At 38.7% G+C, this 17,835-nt stretch overlaps 1 protein-coding gene across 1 annotated transcript in view; it reads left to right on the forward strand.

Moving 5' to 3' along the window:
• The window catches only part of pptc7b (protein phosphatase targeting COQ7 b), a 33,338-nt gene extending 17,222 nt beyond the window's left edge, over positions 1–16,116 (forward strand). Inside the window, exons 3-6 of the mRNA XM_051684186.1 lie at positions 4,446–4,644; positions 11,770–11,893; positions 12,750–12,879; positions 12,995–16,116. Coding sequence (XP_051540146.1) covers positions 4,446–4,644; positions 11,770–11,893; positions 12,750–12,879; positions 12,995–13,053 — 512 coding nt within the window. The 3' untranslated portion in view covers positions 13,054–16,116. The remainder of the gene's footprint in view (positions 1–4,445; positions 4,645–11,769; positions 11,894–12,749; positions 12,880–12,994) is intronic.
• Positions 16,117–17,835: the final 1,719 nt, after the last annotated feature.

Raw genomic sequence — 17,835 nt, forward strand, 5'->3', positions numbered from 1 at the left:
AAAGTACATATTATTCAATGAAAGTGTAGTGCGGGATCTCATCTTTGATGGACACACATAGAAATGGTCTGTTTTTATCAAGCTTTTTTCAGAAAAACAGGCTGATTTCCAGGTATTCCAGTACGTACATTTCTAAAAGTTAAATTCAAGCACTTCAAGGACCCGTGTGAACTCTGTAAACAGTGTAGAAAAAAGCGCAGTAAGGGTAAATCATGCTATAGAGAGATCATGTTGTTTGACAGGTTATTTCATTTATGATCACATGGACCGAAAACAATGTTGCATATTTTCAAAATTTCATTTTGCCTTGATATGGTTCGTACATTTTTTTTGGTTTGAGATATATCCAAATTCGATATTGTCCTGTCCCTAAATATGACATTAAAATGTGTTATCAATCACTTCATGCCTCATTTTATGAGTAGAATTCACACGAGATCAGTAATATAACCTGTTTTAACTACTCTGATGATTTAAATTAATATACACCGATCAGCCACAACATTAAAACCACCTGCCTGATTTTGTGTAGGTCCCCCTCGTGCCGCCAAAACAGCACCAACCTGCATCTCAGAATAGCATTCTGAGATGCTATTCTTCTCACCACAATTGTACAGAGTGGTTATCTGAGTTACTGTGGGATTTTTGTGGGATTTTCACGCACAACAGTCTCTAGAATTTATTCCAAATGGTGCCAAAAACAAAAAAACATCCAGTGAGTGGCAGTTCTGCAGACGGAAATGCCTTGTTGATGAGGAAGGTCAACAGAGAATGGCCAGACTGGTACGAACTGTCAAAGTCTATGGTAACTCAGATAACTGCTCTGTACAATTGTGGTGAGAAGAATAGCATCTCAATGCTATGCTGTGATGTGGGTTGGCGCTGTTTTGGCGGCACGTGGGGGACCTACACGCAGGTGGTTTTAATGTTATGGCTGATCAGTGTATATTCAGTAGAAAATGCATAATTTGTCTTGTTTACTTTGATTTAATGGCGCTAAGCTGCTAATACGCTATAAGCAGCCATAATATGTGCCAATTACACTCTGTTATTGCAATTTATGATGACACTGATACTACTGCAAAGATTGGTGTATAAACGTGTTAATGGTCGAATACAGACAAAAGAATGATGAAAACAGAGGCATATCTCACTTTGGGCAGATGAGTGAATGGGCAGTTAAGAGTATTTGAGTAGATTTGATTCCTTTTACAGACTAATTAAACAAAAAAAATCACAAGAAATGTTCTTGGAAAATGTATATTATAAAAAGATACAAGGAAAAAGATAAAGGTAAATTTGCACCAGCTTGTTAATAACTCTGCACGCCGGTGTATTCATGTTGACTGATCTTAACTTTTTGAATGGGAATGACAAATTGAACTAGTTGTCAAGTAGATGGAGCTCCAGGTCGCACCTACTGATGACGTGAACCAATGGCAGTAAGAAGGTGTTTAGCAGCCGGTAAGAAGTTTTCCTGAACGTTCACCTGCGAGCTGTTACGAACCACCAAAATGAACACAAAAACACCTCAGTTTTGGACAGATTTTGTTTTAAATGACATCACACCCATTCGTTTCTTCACTTTCATAGGAAGTGTGCAGGGGCCTTTACAGTGTTCCGTTACATAAACATGGGTTCTATTCCAAAACATGTTGAGCTGCCTTATTTGGCAGTATCCTAACTAGAATTTAACCGAATTAGTAACTGTGTATCCAAATAGCACTTCTCACACAAAGCGACAAGGAAACTCAACTCGTGGTTGATTTTTAATAGTGTGGCGTTAGCATGTTGCTAAGCTAACGGCATTATATCAAAGTCTTTCTAGCAAGTCAGTCCACTGTCGGCTATCTTTGGAATGCTCCTGGGAGGCTATTTCCAGTCATGACAGTGCAGCTCCTATCTACTTGAATGGGGAAAGACTGAAATCTCAAAAATGGTTGGTCAAGATTACGATCAAAGAACATTGTAATGGTTAAAGGATGGGCAAGGAGGAGGTGGGAACCGGCTGAACAGTCAACGTAAAGTTTATTGGTAAACTCAACATAAAACAAACATAAACAAACAAACACATGCAGCGCGGCCGCGTGCGTTTCTCTCTCTCTCTCTCTCGAACTGGTGTCTCCTGCTCTCCCGCTGATCAGCTGATTCAGTGCCGGCCATGCACCCTCACGGCCTGGCCATGCCCCCCTCCTCGTCACACTCCTCCCCTGCCTGATTCAGGCCAGGGTGCCACCGACCCTTCCGCCCATTCTGTCAGCCGGTGGTCCACTCCGCCTCCTGGGAACCTGGGGGAGATACGAGGGAAAGGGCTAGCGGGAGATGCACCGAGAGAGGAGAGAGAGAAATACTTGCTCGCTGGTCCCCGGACACGCTGTCACCCGGTCCTCAACCGCTTCGCCGCCCTCTGGCGGACGACAGCTCATTCCTCCCCCGGCAGATGGCAGCGAGCCCTCTGACCCCTGGCGGATGGAACCGCTCCTCCCCTTCGCCGGCGGATGGCAGCGAACCCTCCGTCCCCAGGCAGATGGCCTGCTCCTTTGGGGGACGCATCCCTCCTCCTTCCCGGGTTTCGGCACCACTGTAAAGGTTAAAGGATGGGCAAGGAGGTGGTGGGAACTGGCTGAACAGTCAACACAATGTTTAATGGTAAACTCAGCATAAAACAAACATAAACACACACACATGCAGCGCGGCTGCGTGCATCTCTCTCGAACTGGCGTTTCCGGTTCCCCTTTATCTCGCACTCCTGCTGATCAGCTGATTCAGTGCTGGCCGTGCACCCTCACAGTCTGGCCACACCATCCTCCTCATCACAAACATATTTCAAATCAGCAATAAAATTTGAAAATACTGGAATCATAAATTGGGCTGCTTTACCTCATATTACACTAAAACACAAAATGTCTTGTATTGCTAATGCGCATGCATGTTCTCAAGTTTAACAGGCGATGTCTGTATCTAATAAGTGATTGGCTCCTTTACCTGTAAGGCGGGACTTTCTTTCTACATCCGTTGACCGTTGGGTGTTAGAGCTTCTTGGTTGGGTGTTCCAATTTCTCCCATTCATTTAAATAGAAGTGGCCTGTCTCTCAAATAGTCTCTTGTGATATTCTAATAAGCAATTCCTTGCATACATATAAATTGGGTAAAACAGATCACTTTAAACTTAGATTCAACTTTTTTTTTTATTTATTTTTTTTATCAATACTTTTTTATTGAACAAAATATAATCTATATTTATCTCCCTTTATCCATATTTTTTTTTTACTACGCTCGCAACAGTGTATTCTGGGATAGCCATGAAGTATACATATGATGCTGCCTTAGAATTTAGCCTGAAGAAGGTATCTTAAAAGGTAGTACAATTATGCTGCATACCTTTTTGGAAACACCCTTTGTGTCAGTAGTGTACTTATGATGCCTTAAAATGCTGCCTACATAGGCATCTCAGAAGGTTTCGGACCAATGTCATTAACAGTAGACTCTATGTACGACAGGGGATCTATGTCAATGAGTTCTCATAAAAAGAATATATTGTTGAAACTCTATCCTTGGTTTGATATGCTGGTTTCAAGGGTCATTTTTGTTTATCATCTTTACGTTAGTATTTATTCAAATTCAGCAGTTTCCATTGTTTTGTTTGGTGGGACCTAATGTTACCTAATGATCTGAATGGAGTTTAAACCTTTTGCATGTTTCTGATGCAACTCTAAGTTAAGTTATTTTCTCAAACAAGGCGTTGGATTACTAAGCACGCAACAGAACATCTTTTTACTGAAACCTGACATGAAGGGCTGTCTGAAAAGTCACCCTGTGCTCTTCGGCTTGCTGAGTTGTTTGTCTCTTTAAAAGTGACCTGCTTTTATTTTGGGAAGGCATGCAGTGCGATAAAGGTCAGTGGGCGACAAGGTCATTTGGACCACAAGTCCCTAGCCAGGGAATGAGAGAATGAATGTTTATGTAAAGTGTCAAACTAGGAGGCCATTACCATACAATTTTTTTTTTTAGCCCTGATGAAGGCCTGTGTGCCGAAATGCATTGGTAAATAAAGTTAGATTTCTCACTCATTACCATGACCCCATAATTAGACATTAACACCACATTATTGGTGTTTAATACTAAGTATTATTAGTGTAATGTTTCTGTGAAACTCATTAAAACTCCATTTTAAAGAGTGTTTCAAAAGCTTAACTCAGCAGAAGAATGGAATTGAATGCAGGTGTCTTGAGACGAGTTTCTAAAAGTTGAAATTCTTTTAACTTGACATCTTGAAATTTGAGATGTTGAAAAAAACAACGATACTGGGCACAATGGTCAAAGACGCCCAACTTGTGCGTGTTTACATAGAAAAACAACAAAACTGCGCATATGGATGCAAAAAATGCATTGATTGTGAACGACTCCTAATTTTCTCAATTTCTTTCTTTTTTGTGTCGTTCTAGGGAGTAGCACAGCTTGTATAGTCGTCCTGGACCGTCGGAGTCACAGGTTACACACATGTAACCTGGGAGACTCTGGCTTCTTGGTGGTTCGGGGTGGAGAGGTGGTCCATAGGTCAGACGAGCAGCAACACTATTTCAACACACCCTTCCAGCTGTCCATTGCACCGCCGGGGGCAGAGGGCGTCGTGTTGAGTGACAGGTGGGTTAGTGACACTAACTGATAGTGGAGACACACACTCCAGTATCACAGATGTCTGCATGTGACTGATTAGTAGTGCCCGACCGATATATCGGCCGGCCGATATTAGCCTTTCAGCGATATATCGGTATCGCCGTATATGTTTACTGATATGCGCAGATATTAAAAAAAAAAAAAAAATTCAGAAAATATAATGCAGAAAACAATGCTTTAGAATTGGTGTCATTACATAGTTTGTCCAGCAGAGCGCGCTCCGACTCCATTGTTTACAGAGCTGAACTGACGGTGGCTCTGCAGACAGGGCGGAGTTGAGCGGTCTCTTCTCGGTAAGCTGCTAACTAGTTTGTGAAATACATACTGGAAAGTTAATAAACAATAACCACATCATTTTCCCTTTTCAATATAACTAATATAACATTAACCCTGTCCCTGACAACCATGTCACTCATGTCTGTTTGCTGTTAGCCAGCTATATTTTGTCAGTGCAGTCAGTAATGTAACAGATTGAAAGGTAAACATCAGCATCTTTTTGCAGCTCATAAAACAATGGTGCGGTGGTGGATTGTGTCTGTTGAGTGTGGATTTCACGCTATGCTGTTACCTAGTTGGTGAGACGTAATGCTGGTCCATCTTTTACTCTCAGTGACAACGAGCTTATAGCTAACTAGCTAACCACGTAGCTACTTTCATTGCTTATCAGCTGAGTGGAAGCTAATGTGTAAACATGTATTCACCAAACTGTTTTGTTCAGGATTCACAGTTTGGTACCCCCTTCAACCAAACAATTCCAGTTGTTGCATTTATAAAATGTAATATTTAGAAGTCTGGTTTTCCCCTGAACTTGTATAGCAGAATACGGTGTAACACCGCTGCCGCCGTTTATATCTTGTCTCGGCAGGTGTAAATGATTCTTGTTTTACAACCTGCCAATAATTGACTGGCAGTAATGAAATAGTCAGTATTTGACTGATACTAAACAGTACTGATGTTTATTTAGCTATTTATTTTATTTGAATTTATTCTTTATTTTTATGGTCAGCAACGGACTGATATTAAACATGCTGTATTGATGTTTATTTATTTAGCTATTTATTGTATTTTTATTTATTCTTTATTTAAATGGTCAGCGTCTGACTGATACTGAACATACAGTACTGATGTTTAAAGCTATTTATTGTATTTTTATTTATTTTCTCAGTGTTCATTTCTAGAATTTGTTGACAATGTATAATAATAATGTCAAATATTCTTTGATAAAAATATTTAAGAAAGCAGCCTTCTGAATACCTTTGCATAGTCATATCGGGGCAAAATCGGTGAACAATCAACATAGAAAAGGTCTGTTTTCATTCCAGCTCAAAAATTAACTATATCGGCCACCATATCGGATTTTTATTTTTGAAATGGATATATTTGTTGGAAAAGGTCTCAGCTAACGACCTTGTAAGGGATCAGGTTTTTATAAAAAAATGCTTTCCCCTGAAAATTGACATTTATTCACCTCATAACTTGCATCTTATTGTCTTTTGTGTCAACTCCGTCAGACACACTAAAAAGCATACTTTTTTCATTTGATCCATTCAACTAGAATGTAAAGTCATGAATTATCTAATAGTGGTGTTCAGTAAAGGAGTTAAGTGATAAAATACATTCTATAAAACTATTCAGAATTTTTTCATTTGAACCATGTGTCGTACTCTGGAGCCATTTTGTTTTTTTCCTCAGTTGAAGCTGCCTCTATAACCTCAGAATCAGAATCAAAATGAACTTTATTGCCAAGTATGCTTACACACACAAGGAATTTGTCAAGGTGACAGAAGCTTCCGGTGCAAGAGAATGCAATGTATATACATAGATAGAAACATATACATTTAAACATATATACATATAGTGACATAATTTTTTTAAATATAAAAATGTGATATAACACATGAAAAAAAGAAGAATATACAATAGCACAATAATGTTGTTAGAATATTTTATATACAGTTGTAACAGTACAAGGATGGGCAAGGAGGAGGCGGGAACCAGCTGAACAGTAAACTAAGTTTTAATGTCAAACTTAACATAAACAAACTCAGACACGCATGCAATGCGGCCACGTGCGTCTCTCTCTCGAGCTGGCGCCTCCGGCTCCCCTTTATCTCACGCTCCCGCTGATCAACTGATTCAGTGCTGGCCGTGCACCATCACGGCCCGGCCACACCCTCCTCCTCGTCATACTCCTTTCCCGCCTGATTCAACCGCTCCTTCGCCCTCTGGCGGACACCAGCTCGCTCCTCCCCTGGCGGATGGCAGCGAGCCCTCTGACCCCTGGCGGACGGTACCTCTCCTCCCCTTCTTCGGCGGACGGCAACGGTTATGTAAGGATCTCAACAGTTATGTGCAGGTGATGTTATGTATTGAAGAAGAGGTAGGATATGTTAAAGAATATAAATGAAATATGGATATAACTAGGAATGGATGGATTGAATATTGACCAAAGGAAAGTATTTGGGGGCAGTTTTAACTGTTCATGAGGTGGATGGCCTGAGGGAAAAAACTGTTCCTGTGCCTCGCTGTTCTGGTGCTCAGTGCTCTGTTGCGCCAGCCAGAGGGCAACAGTTCGAAGAGGAAGTGTGCTGGGTGAATGGGGTCAAGAGTGATTTTACCAGCCCTTTTCATCACTCCTGGATGTATATAGTTTTAGCAAGGTGGGTAGGGGAGCACCAATAATCCTCTCAGCAGTCTGAACTATCCTTTGTAGTCTTCTGATGTCTGATTTTGTAGCTGAACCAAACCAGACAGTTATTGAAGTACAGAGGACAGACTCAGTGACCGCTGAGTAGAACTGTATCGGCAGCGCCTGTGGCAGGTTGAACTTCCTCAACTGGCGAAGGAACTACAACCCCTGCTGGGCCTTTTTCAAAATGTGGGTCTCCCACTTCAGGTCCTGTGAGATGGTAGTGCCCAGGAACCTGAATGAATGGATGAACGTTACATTTATATAGCGCTTTTCTGACACTACACTCAAAGCGCTTTGAATGACTCTGCTGCCACAGTGCTGTTCAGAATGGTGGGCGGGGTTAATGTTGGGGTGCTAAAGCCCATCATCATCTCCACTGTTTTATGCATCTTCAGCTTTACTGAACTTTTCCAGGTTGTTTTTAATGCACCAGATGGCCAGCTGTTCAACCTCTCTTCTGTATGCAGACTCATCTTGGATGAGGCCGATGACTGTAGTGTCGTCTGTGAACTTCAGGAACTTAACAGAGGAGTCCTTGGCAGTGCAGACGTTGGTATACAGAGTAGTGGGGAGAGCACACATCCCTGGGGGGCACCAGTGCTGATTGTACATGTACTGGAGGTGAATTTCCCCATTCTCACAAGCTGCTACCTGTCTGTCAGAAAGCTGGTGATCCACTGACAGATAGAGCTGGGTTAATTTAGTCCATAGGAGAGTGGGGTTGATAGAGTTAAAATCCAAACTGAAGTCAACAAATAGTATAAATATAAAGTAAAAAATATAAAACTTACCAGACGACGCGTTCTACTGTTGCATCCACCATGAGCAGGAAGTGGTAAAGGGGTACTCAGAGTTATAGCTGACCATGCCATTGTCTGATTTATTCAGGATTATAAAAAAATTTCTGTTGATGCAAAGTGAGGACAACTTTGATAGACTGATTTTTTTTTTATGGAAAATATAAATTTAAGTTTACTTTATGTATTTTTGATATCTTAAAGATCCCTACCTTTTATTTGATATTTACATGTATGAATTTGTTGCATTTTTAAACACTTTTTTTGCAGTTTATTATTGTGACCTCTTGCTGAAGACACGTTAAAGGAATAGTTCACCCAAAAATGAAAATTCTCTCATTTACTCACCCTCATGATATCCCATATGTGAATGACTTTTTCTTCTGCAGAACACAAAGATTTTTATAAAGATATCTCAGCTGTGTAAGTCCATACAGTGCAAGTTAATGTGTGCCAAAAATGTAAGCTTTTATTTAAGCTCCAAAATGCACAAACACAGCATAAAAGTAATCCATAAGACTCCAGTGGTTAAATCCGTATCTTCCAAAGTGATATGTGGGTGATAAACAGGTCAATATTAAAGTCCTCCTACTCTTATTTTTGGTGATTTGCATTTTTCGCCCATATCGCCCCCTACTGGGCTGGAAGGAGAATGTATGGTAAAAATTGACTTAAATATTTATCTGTATCATATCGCTTCAGAAGATAAGGATTTAACCACTGGAGTCTTATGGATTACTTTTATGCTGTGTTTATGTGCATTTTGGAGCTTAAAAATGTTGGCTCCCATTAACTTGCAATGTATGGACCTACACAGCTGAGATGTTCTTATAAAAATCTTCATTTGTGTTCTGCAGAAGAAAGTCATATACATCTTGGATATCATGAGGGTGAATAAATGATGAGAATTTTCATTTTTGGGTGAACTATCCCTATAAGTTATAGGTTTCCAAGTATAAAGCATGCATTTAAAAAAATTCTAATGACATTATTTAAAAATATAAGTAATAAATGCCCTGAGTATACACATTTCCTTTAGACTGAACTTTTCCAGTGTTTTTATTCTTATGAAGTTATTGATTTTTAACAAAGATGACTTCTGTATATAAGACATGTTTTGTCCCTTATCTCAAGAATCAGTGCCATATAAATATAGATGGATGGATGGATGGATGTAACAGAGTCTGGACGACATAAAAATCTAAAGGTCTTAAAGTTAGCAGCATGTGAGGAGCTAAAAATAATCACTCCTTCTACTGTGACATGACAAAAAAAATGTTAACAAGAGTTGAGCACAATGCTGATTGGTCAGTGGAAATTGTTCTCTTTGCCACCCTCTCTCTGTGATTGGAGGTTTGGACTATTTGTATGTATGTTTGGCTGTGAGCCCCTGGCAAGACTGTGGCAGTGAGGAGCTCGAAACACATGGCCTTCGCATAAAAGTTGGGGGGCAACACACACACACACACAGTGCAAAGTCTTTTGATGGAAGTGTTTGGCTGTTCTCACTTCCAAGGGGCTCTCAGCTAATACCACAAAACATTTCAACAAACACTGACAATACCGGCAGTGAACTACGCCTTTTTTTTTTTTTTTTTTTTTTTTTTTTTTTTTAACACTATTTAAAAGCAAGCAGACCTGCACTTGTCATCTAATCAATTAGCAAACCAACTGTTGAAAACCTAAAAGTGAACAAAATAAGAGAGATTCATTTCTAAAGAATACACACCTAAAAATGTACAGGAAATAGAGCAGCTAAGGTATTTGACTGTAAATGGCACCACTCTGATTTTATTTTTGGTAAGGCAAGCATCGCTATTATTACTATTGCACATTCTCGGGGTTTAGGTTTTGAACAAACCTTTAACCCTGTGTATTAAACTTTGACACCTGTTTGTGCTATTTCCCAATGTATTTAGGTTAACAATCAATCAATCAAAACAATCAATTTCCGTGCTTTGCATTAGTAAAACGTCTCTGTCCTCTTTCCAAAATCTCACCAAAGTTTGTTTGTCGTATTTTATTTGTCCTCACCTTGCTAGATGTGACCTATAATCGTAACTGCAGTAGTTACCCATTGCACTAAGACAGATTACACTAAAGATTAAACTAAAATTCGGTCTCAAGGGATTTGGAGCTAAAGGGCCAGGTCTGGTTTCCAGGAAGGCAACCCGACTGTTTGGATGTGGTCCAGGGGTCAAGTTAGGTCTGAGTTCTCTTTACCCTGGGTTTCCATTAACCTTCGTTTAGGTCAGGCTGAACTCTGCCCTGGTCCCACTCTCACGCTACTTCTTGAGTTTCAGCCATGATCAAGTGTTCCGTTCTAATTCAGTGGATTAGATCTTTGTTTTCCCTTTTAATTTTTCTACAAAATCACTGTATCGTTGCCAATAGACAGTAGATCCATAATGCACTTAATTTTATGGGATGGGTCCAACAACGACTAGCCTAGTTGATTAGTGAGGTTGACTAATTAATCTAGATTTTATTCATATTTAGCTGTTAGCTGTTAAAATCTAAAAATTCATCCTCTTCACAGCATCGCCACTAAAGCCATACACATGCAGAGTGTCCTGCCACAAGCGTTGAGTTTTTTTTAAATGGTGTGTCAAATTAAAATCGTTCAACTTTTAAAGTAGAACTATTTCATTCCTATTTCATTCCGTTGTGCTATAACTGTTTTTGAATGCAAGAGTGCATCTTATGTAAGGGCAGACTACGAAATGCACTTGATAGCGGTCAGGTGAATGCGAAACCAGCCTGATTATACAAGGCTTCCTTAAGACTGATTAGTCGACTAATCGTTCAGGCAACCAACCTGACTAGTCAGTTTTGAAAAGATGTAGATTGTAGTGGCTATTTTGTTAATGCAGTTGCTCAAGGCTTGGCACCAAACATGGGTATAGAAGTGGCGTAGTCATTAGCTTAGTTTTCAACCAAGTTACGAATTTAATTTAAGCACAGTATCGGAACATCACACAAACAATTTGCAAATAAAGCAGCGTTTCGATCCAATGTGTTTTAAGAGAACAAAATCGTCACTTCGGGGGAAATTGACATAAAATAGAAATGAAAATGCAAGATTAAGCCACTATGGCTCTTATATTTAATATAATGAATTACTTGGTTTAGAGTGCGCAGACAAATTGCTCTGAACTTTGTTTGTTAGCGATCAGTGGCAGATCCCTTATGTCTGACCTGATGAGGAAAAGTCATATGACTTCATTTATGTGTGTCTATATTCCTATGTAAATTCTATAGGAATATATTCCATTGTAGTTTAAGCATGTCTACTATCAAATATCGTAGAATGTAAAAATGTAAAAAAAAAAATGTTAATGAGCATTTTGGAGATGTATTTTTTTTTTTTTTTTCGCATCTTGGTGTTTTCAGCCAGCATTTTTTTAATGTGTTAACCCATAATTCCCATAAACAGACATGGATGGAAACCTAGCTGTTGAAATAAACTGGTGAAGTGTTGGCTTGTGGCATAAAATTAAATCATTGACTTCTGTAGGATTTCACTGTTCACTGCCATGTAAGTCTTTTGATTTGTTTTTACTGTGCAGAGCACTGAATGCAGTCTTTCTCTGTTTCTTTCAGTCCTGAGGCAGCGGATAGCTCCTCCTTTGATGTCCAGCTAGGGGACATTATTCTGACTGCAACAGATGGCCTCTTTGACAACATGCCTGACTACATGATCCTTCAAGAGCTCAAGAAACTTAAGGTACAGCCAATGCTTGTATTTGATGTGAAAGTGTTGGTCTTAATTACTCATTTAGTGGTCAACCAGTATGGGTTTTTCAATAGCTGATACCAATATCTTGAGAACAGGGAATAGTCCAATATAATATATACAGTATCTGCTGGGTAGGGGTGGGCGATATACTGGTAGACACAATAAACTGGTAGAAATTTGACAACCAGTATACATTTTTGATTGTCGTCTCTATCACAGTTACGCAAAATCGCCACCACGTGGCAAGAAATGTGAAACTCAATTTGGTTTTAAATCAACCTTTAGCATAATGCTAAATTTCTTACTTTGAATATGTTTGTCAAGTTCCAAATAAGGAGAAAATTTTACTAGAGGAAGTAGTTTTAATTTATAAAGTATTTAATTCACTGACTGGATTCTTCAAAAATAGGCATTACAATATGATTATTCAATATAGAAACCTATTTTTGTTGTGGTTTATTTATTTTTATTTTATTATATTGTGATGTATATCTTTATTGTGATATAAAAATTATTCATATCATGATATTAGATTTTGGTCATATTGCCCACCCCTATACTGTGGGTTCCAAAAGTGTGAGGTCACATGTGAAAATGCTTCCATTTAGCATATTTTAATTTGCTACATATTAAGTCCACAATTTGAATACCAGTTAACATGATTTTTTTAGCTTTTAGTATGACAGCATGCACTCGAGCTGGCATGGACTCCTCAAGTTAGTGCTACACCTGGTGATCCATGTTATCCAGCAAAGTTAGAGAATGTTCCAATTATTGTCTTCTCATCCACTTTTTCATTTTATTTATCTTCAATCTCTTTTTCAAAATAAAAAAATTGTCTCAGAACACCAACTATGACAGTATCCAGCAGACTGCCCGCAGCATTGCTGAGCAGGCTCATGAGTTGGCCTACGACCCCAACTACATGTCTCCTTTCGCCCAGTTTGCCTGTGACAATGGGCTGAATGTAAGAGGTGAGTCTTCAGAAGCTGGTTGAATCCCTTCCATCATCACCGAGTTCAAAACTTGAAGTCATCAAAGATCCATATTCAAGAGACTGACCTTGTCATTGTTCTATTTCCTCTCCAGGGGGGAAGCCTGATGACATTACCGTGTTGCTGTCCATTGTGGCAGAATACACAGACTGAGTGCGCTCAGTGGGGCGCACACCTGTGTCTTCCACCCCTCTCCAATTGCACTGCTCCCCATTTCCCAGCACCCATCACCCTTTCCATTCTTCCATTTCTTGAGTAGATCTCCAGTTAACGCAGGGAGGACTATCACATGAACTTGCCGGTGTGGGAGGTGCTAAGAATGATACAAGTGGTACCAAGTCTACAAAGAGTCCAGAATAGATGACCTCACTTGTGGCCAAAACAATTTTTGGGAATCATTTACCCATCTTCAACCTGTGTTGTATTCGGGTCATTTTACATGGGTCTTTTAGCAAAAAGAGTCATACATTATCCAAAATAAAGTGTTTCTCATGGAAGGAACTGTTGAAAGGGATTGAAACTGGCACAAATGAAAAGTGAAGTGTGTAGTAATGATTTGTTAATTGGTGGGTTGTCTACGTCTTGAGAGTGAAATCTAAGTGTCTCTGAAAGGGTTAATTTTTTGGGTGAACTAGCCCTGGAAATCTGCAAGCCTGTGGTCTTCTAGGTTTATGTGTGTAATAAGTGTCCTGTTTGGTCATCTGTCGACTTTGGTTAAGCTGTAACGGAAAAGAAGGTTAGAGTTCAGATTGAGAGCTGGCTAGATTTAAACTTATTTAGAAATGCAAGTGCTTCAGGAGAATCTGGTCGGTTCAGTTTAGCCAGCAAACCTGCCGCAATAGTAATACAGCCTTCATCTACACTGTCACGTGCAGTGAGGTCTCAGTTAATGGTTTGTAAATTCAAAGGCATAAAGGAGATGGGATGGAATGTACCACTTGCGTTTGATTATACGAGATTGATTATACAAAACTTTAAACTGCACAGGCGTCATACCAGAGAATGTCACAATCCGCTGATACACTTGTCACGGGGACAGTGGATTTTGACTGAATGCGTGTTGGATGTATATTTACATGACTTCACCTCTCGACCCTTGAGTTTCGAAGTCAGCACGCACAAATGGCTAGCATCTGGCAGTGCTTTTTCATGCAATTTAAAGGTCAGGTATATAAATAAATGTTTTATTTTTATACATATTTTGCTTCTGTTGAACAAGATTCAAAAGAAAGCAGGAGTAAGGGAATGTTGGTCTTTACGGATCGACTGTAAGTCCTTTCGGCATTTTCCGTGCTCCTTAAAAAGGCTTGGATTTTTCTAATTGTTTTAAGGCTATCTAACGTCCCCCCCCCCCCCCAGTGTCACTCTAGATTTGTTCTAGTGAACTTTTTCACATGTGCAGCTTTAATTTTGTAAATAATAAATGTACGAATGACTACATTATTTATATGAATGTTTGTACCTGTACAATAAACTTGGGTGAGCTTATGACGTCTTTTCACAAAAGCAATGATTCAAGCAGACCGTTGAGTGTGATTGGCTTGCAGTCTTTTCCGCTATGACCTTCCGTTAAAATAGAAGCCGTGGTACGAAAAGTATAATCGGAAACATTGTCATAATTTTGTCTACTTTGATTTGATTGGGGAAAACATAAAGCAATTCGTTACTCTAAAATACATCTTTGTTTTTCTTTCATTTTGGGTTCAGTTTTTAGTTTTTGTCAAACATTGTTCATGCCCAGGATGGAAAACCTCAATCAAGTATGTGTTTGATTGGTTAAACTTGAAGTATATCCCACAAATGAATGGTATATGCTATATTTAATATACTGTATAATTAAACACTTATCCAGTACCTGGAACTAAAAGTTGAGATGTTTGGAAAGGTTTGCTGTCCCATTCCCCACATAGGCATGGTCATAGTTCTCCAGTTATAGACGAAGAGAACTATGACTGAGCCCTTAAAATTTGTGCCTGCAACACAATTTGACCAGAACTGTGGTCTCTTATCATGTGTAATGTCTTGTGGTAAATGTATTGTGTAATCGGTAAAGAAAACCAAAGCAGGAAAGCCGTAAGACCAGCACGACCAAGGTATTTTTACCCATCTCACCCTATCACTCCTACAAAGACTGCAATCAAAGCGTTAAATGTTGAGAGTTTCTAATTGAATCACGACAGTGTCCTATGTCTGCTTTTTTTTTTTTTTTTTTCTAGTTGTATGAAATAAAACAACTAAACAGCCAGTAAACTTTAATGGTAATAAGATCAGTTGTGTACTTAACAATTACAAAATGTGTGAACTAGTTAGATGTTTTTTAGCTATCTTTTTATGTTAGTTAAAGGTGAAGTGTGTAATATCTGCAACTCTAGTGGCACCAAGCAGAATTGCAATCTATTTGTTTGCATGGCATTACTGCGTTGCACCATAACAACATTGGCTCAACCAGTGGCTAGAGTTTTAAGAGTTTGCTTGGCGATTCCAAAGAGCCTGCAGTTAAACTAATTACTGCAATAATTATTAATAATGATTTGAACTGTTTGTTGAACATTGGTGTCTTAAGCACGACTGTTCGCATCATGCCTAAAGAAATACCCATTACCCATGGTAAATTCACTGTAATACAGGGCCATTACTTTTGCAATTCTGTATGGTGCCGAAATTACACACTTCACCTTTAATGAGTGTGTCATTGCATGAGATGATGTCATGACTGAACTGGTTTGCATCTGGAGTTTTGCCACTTTCTTGTTTCGGCCCGGCCAAATCAAAACAGCTGTCCTGTTGTCAGTTACAGTAGTTTTACTACATCAGAGTCATTTCATAGAGTCACAAATCTGCCTCTCTGAGTTGATCTGATAATGACTGTACGCTTGTCAAATTTGTTTCTGTTTCACTGTTAGTGAACTAAGACAAAATTGTCTCCCTCACGCACACATACGCCTTAAAATCTCATTCTGTCCCCTCCAGAGGCCTTTGTGCGGCAAAGCTTGTGTGTCTTGTATGAGTGTTGCTTAAAGCAGTTTGTGTCCTATCTGGTTGTATCGTGTCTATTCCCTCTCTCGTTTGATCGCTTCTATGGTGCTTCTGCAGCCAAGATGAGTCTCTAAAGCAGACAGTGTTTGAATGAGAACTACACTTTTTGTGTGTACAGTGTAACAATGCAAGAATAGTTCTTGTAAATATGTTTTACCAAGTTGTAAGATATTTAAATAAAAGAAATATAGTATTTATACTAAAATATGGTGTGGAGTTGTTATTGTGCCACTGTTTTTGCACCGTGAATATTCTTTGAAGTGAACCTGTTTCAGATTAATTAAATTAATTCATGTTGACGTTAACTGCACTTTTGAAGTAATAGTTCACTTATAGGCATACTTATAGTTGTCTCTGCACATTTAACTGAGAAAGGAGACAATATTTTAACATTTGAAAAATGTACGGGTACACTAGTTATGTTGACCTTCATTTCAACTCACACTGAAGGTGGTGATGGTGGGGGAGGCAGTTATTTGCTCCAGGATTAGTGAATAATGGAAAAAAGAAGCTTTTCAGTCCAGCTGTCATTGACTGTAGATAATCACACAAATATACTTGAGAATACTGTATATCTGATCCAGAAATATGAATTAATCATTGAATTCCCAATGTTTGTGTGATATCAAATACCCAGATCTAATGAATAGGTTCATAGGTATTTGATATCAAATATCAAAAGGCTGATTTATTGGTAGAATCTATACATTGGCTATAAACTATGAAAAAAAAAAAAAAATCATGAATTATACGTCAATGGCATTTTCTTATTCAGCAAAGCACAGAAAAGGAAATAACAGCAAAGTAGCAAAGTGATTCATCACTTGGCTAAGCTCGTTGAATGTAGAATTAGGTTGTAATAGATATAGTACAGCAGATAATGGGAAAAAAATCAGCACTTCTTGGGGGTTATAGAAATGAAATGTTGTGGATATAGATTTTATATAAATGAAATATAGATGTAGTGGCTATATAAAGTCTACAAAAGGAATCAAATCTACTCAAATACTCTTAAAGCTACACTATGTAACTTTTGGCCCTCTAGCAGTTAAAAAATAAAACTGCATGTGTCTAGCGGAAGAACATTGTTTTGGTAATGACGTAAGTTGTGCTATGGCTCTGCTCCTCTATGTGGATGAATGTTGTTCGAAGCACCAGTGTGCACTGGACACAGGACATCTTATCAGAGCGAATGGACAAATACATAATGAAAGAAAGGAAAAGACAGATATCTGAAAACGTCATCTGAGCAGATAAGTGCCGTATCTTATGCTGTTGTTTTGACTGATTGGTAAAACTGATGTTTTGAAATAAATGCCGTTACAAAAGTTGGGCAACGTTCGTTAACATTAGACACAATAATTGCTAGTTTGATAAGGTCAAACGTTGTAAAGTTTTTATAACTTCAGGATATTCTGGCCAAATAGACCACGGTAGTAACTAATTTAAAGATTGTCATTGTTATCAACCAGTGGTCAACATCATTTCAAGACTCGCATGTCCTTGGCAAGCCTAGGACTGAAGGATTTATTTATATAAATCATTATGAAGAACAATACACATGTGCTAGCAAGTGAAAAGTTCTGCACCGATTACAGTATAATTATTGTATTTCATTACACACACATAGACAGGGTTGGGAGGGTTACTTTTGAAATGTATTCCACTACAGATGACAGAATACTTGCTGTAAAATGTAATTTGTAATGTATTCCATTAGATTACTCAAGGTCAGTAACGTATTCTAAATACTTTGGATTACTTCTTCAGCACTGGTAGATTTTTTCACTTGTTTTGACTATAAAAACTCTGCCAGTACAGTAAGACAAAATCCACATGTTAAAAATAAATTCTCTGAAAAACCTAAATATCTTATGCAGTGTTGTTTCTAAAACAAGA

This window comes from Myxocyprinus asiaticus, chromosome 42 (assembly GCF_019703515.2).
Source record: "Myxocyprinus asiaticus isolate MX2 ecotype Aquarium Trade chromosome 42, UBuf_Myxa_2, whole genome shotgun sequence".
In the NCBI taxonomy this organism is placed as follows: Eukaryota; Metazoa; Chordata; class Actinopteri; order Cypriniformes; family Catostomidae; genus Myxocyprinus; species Myxocyprinus asiaticus.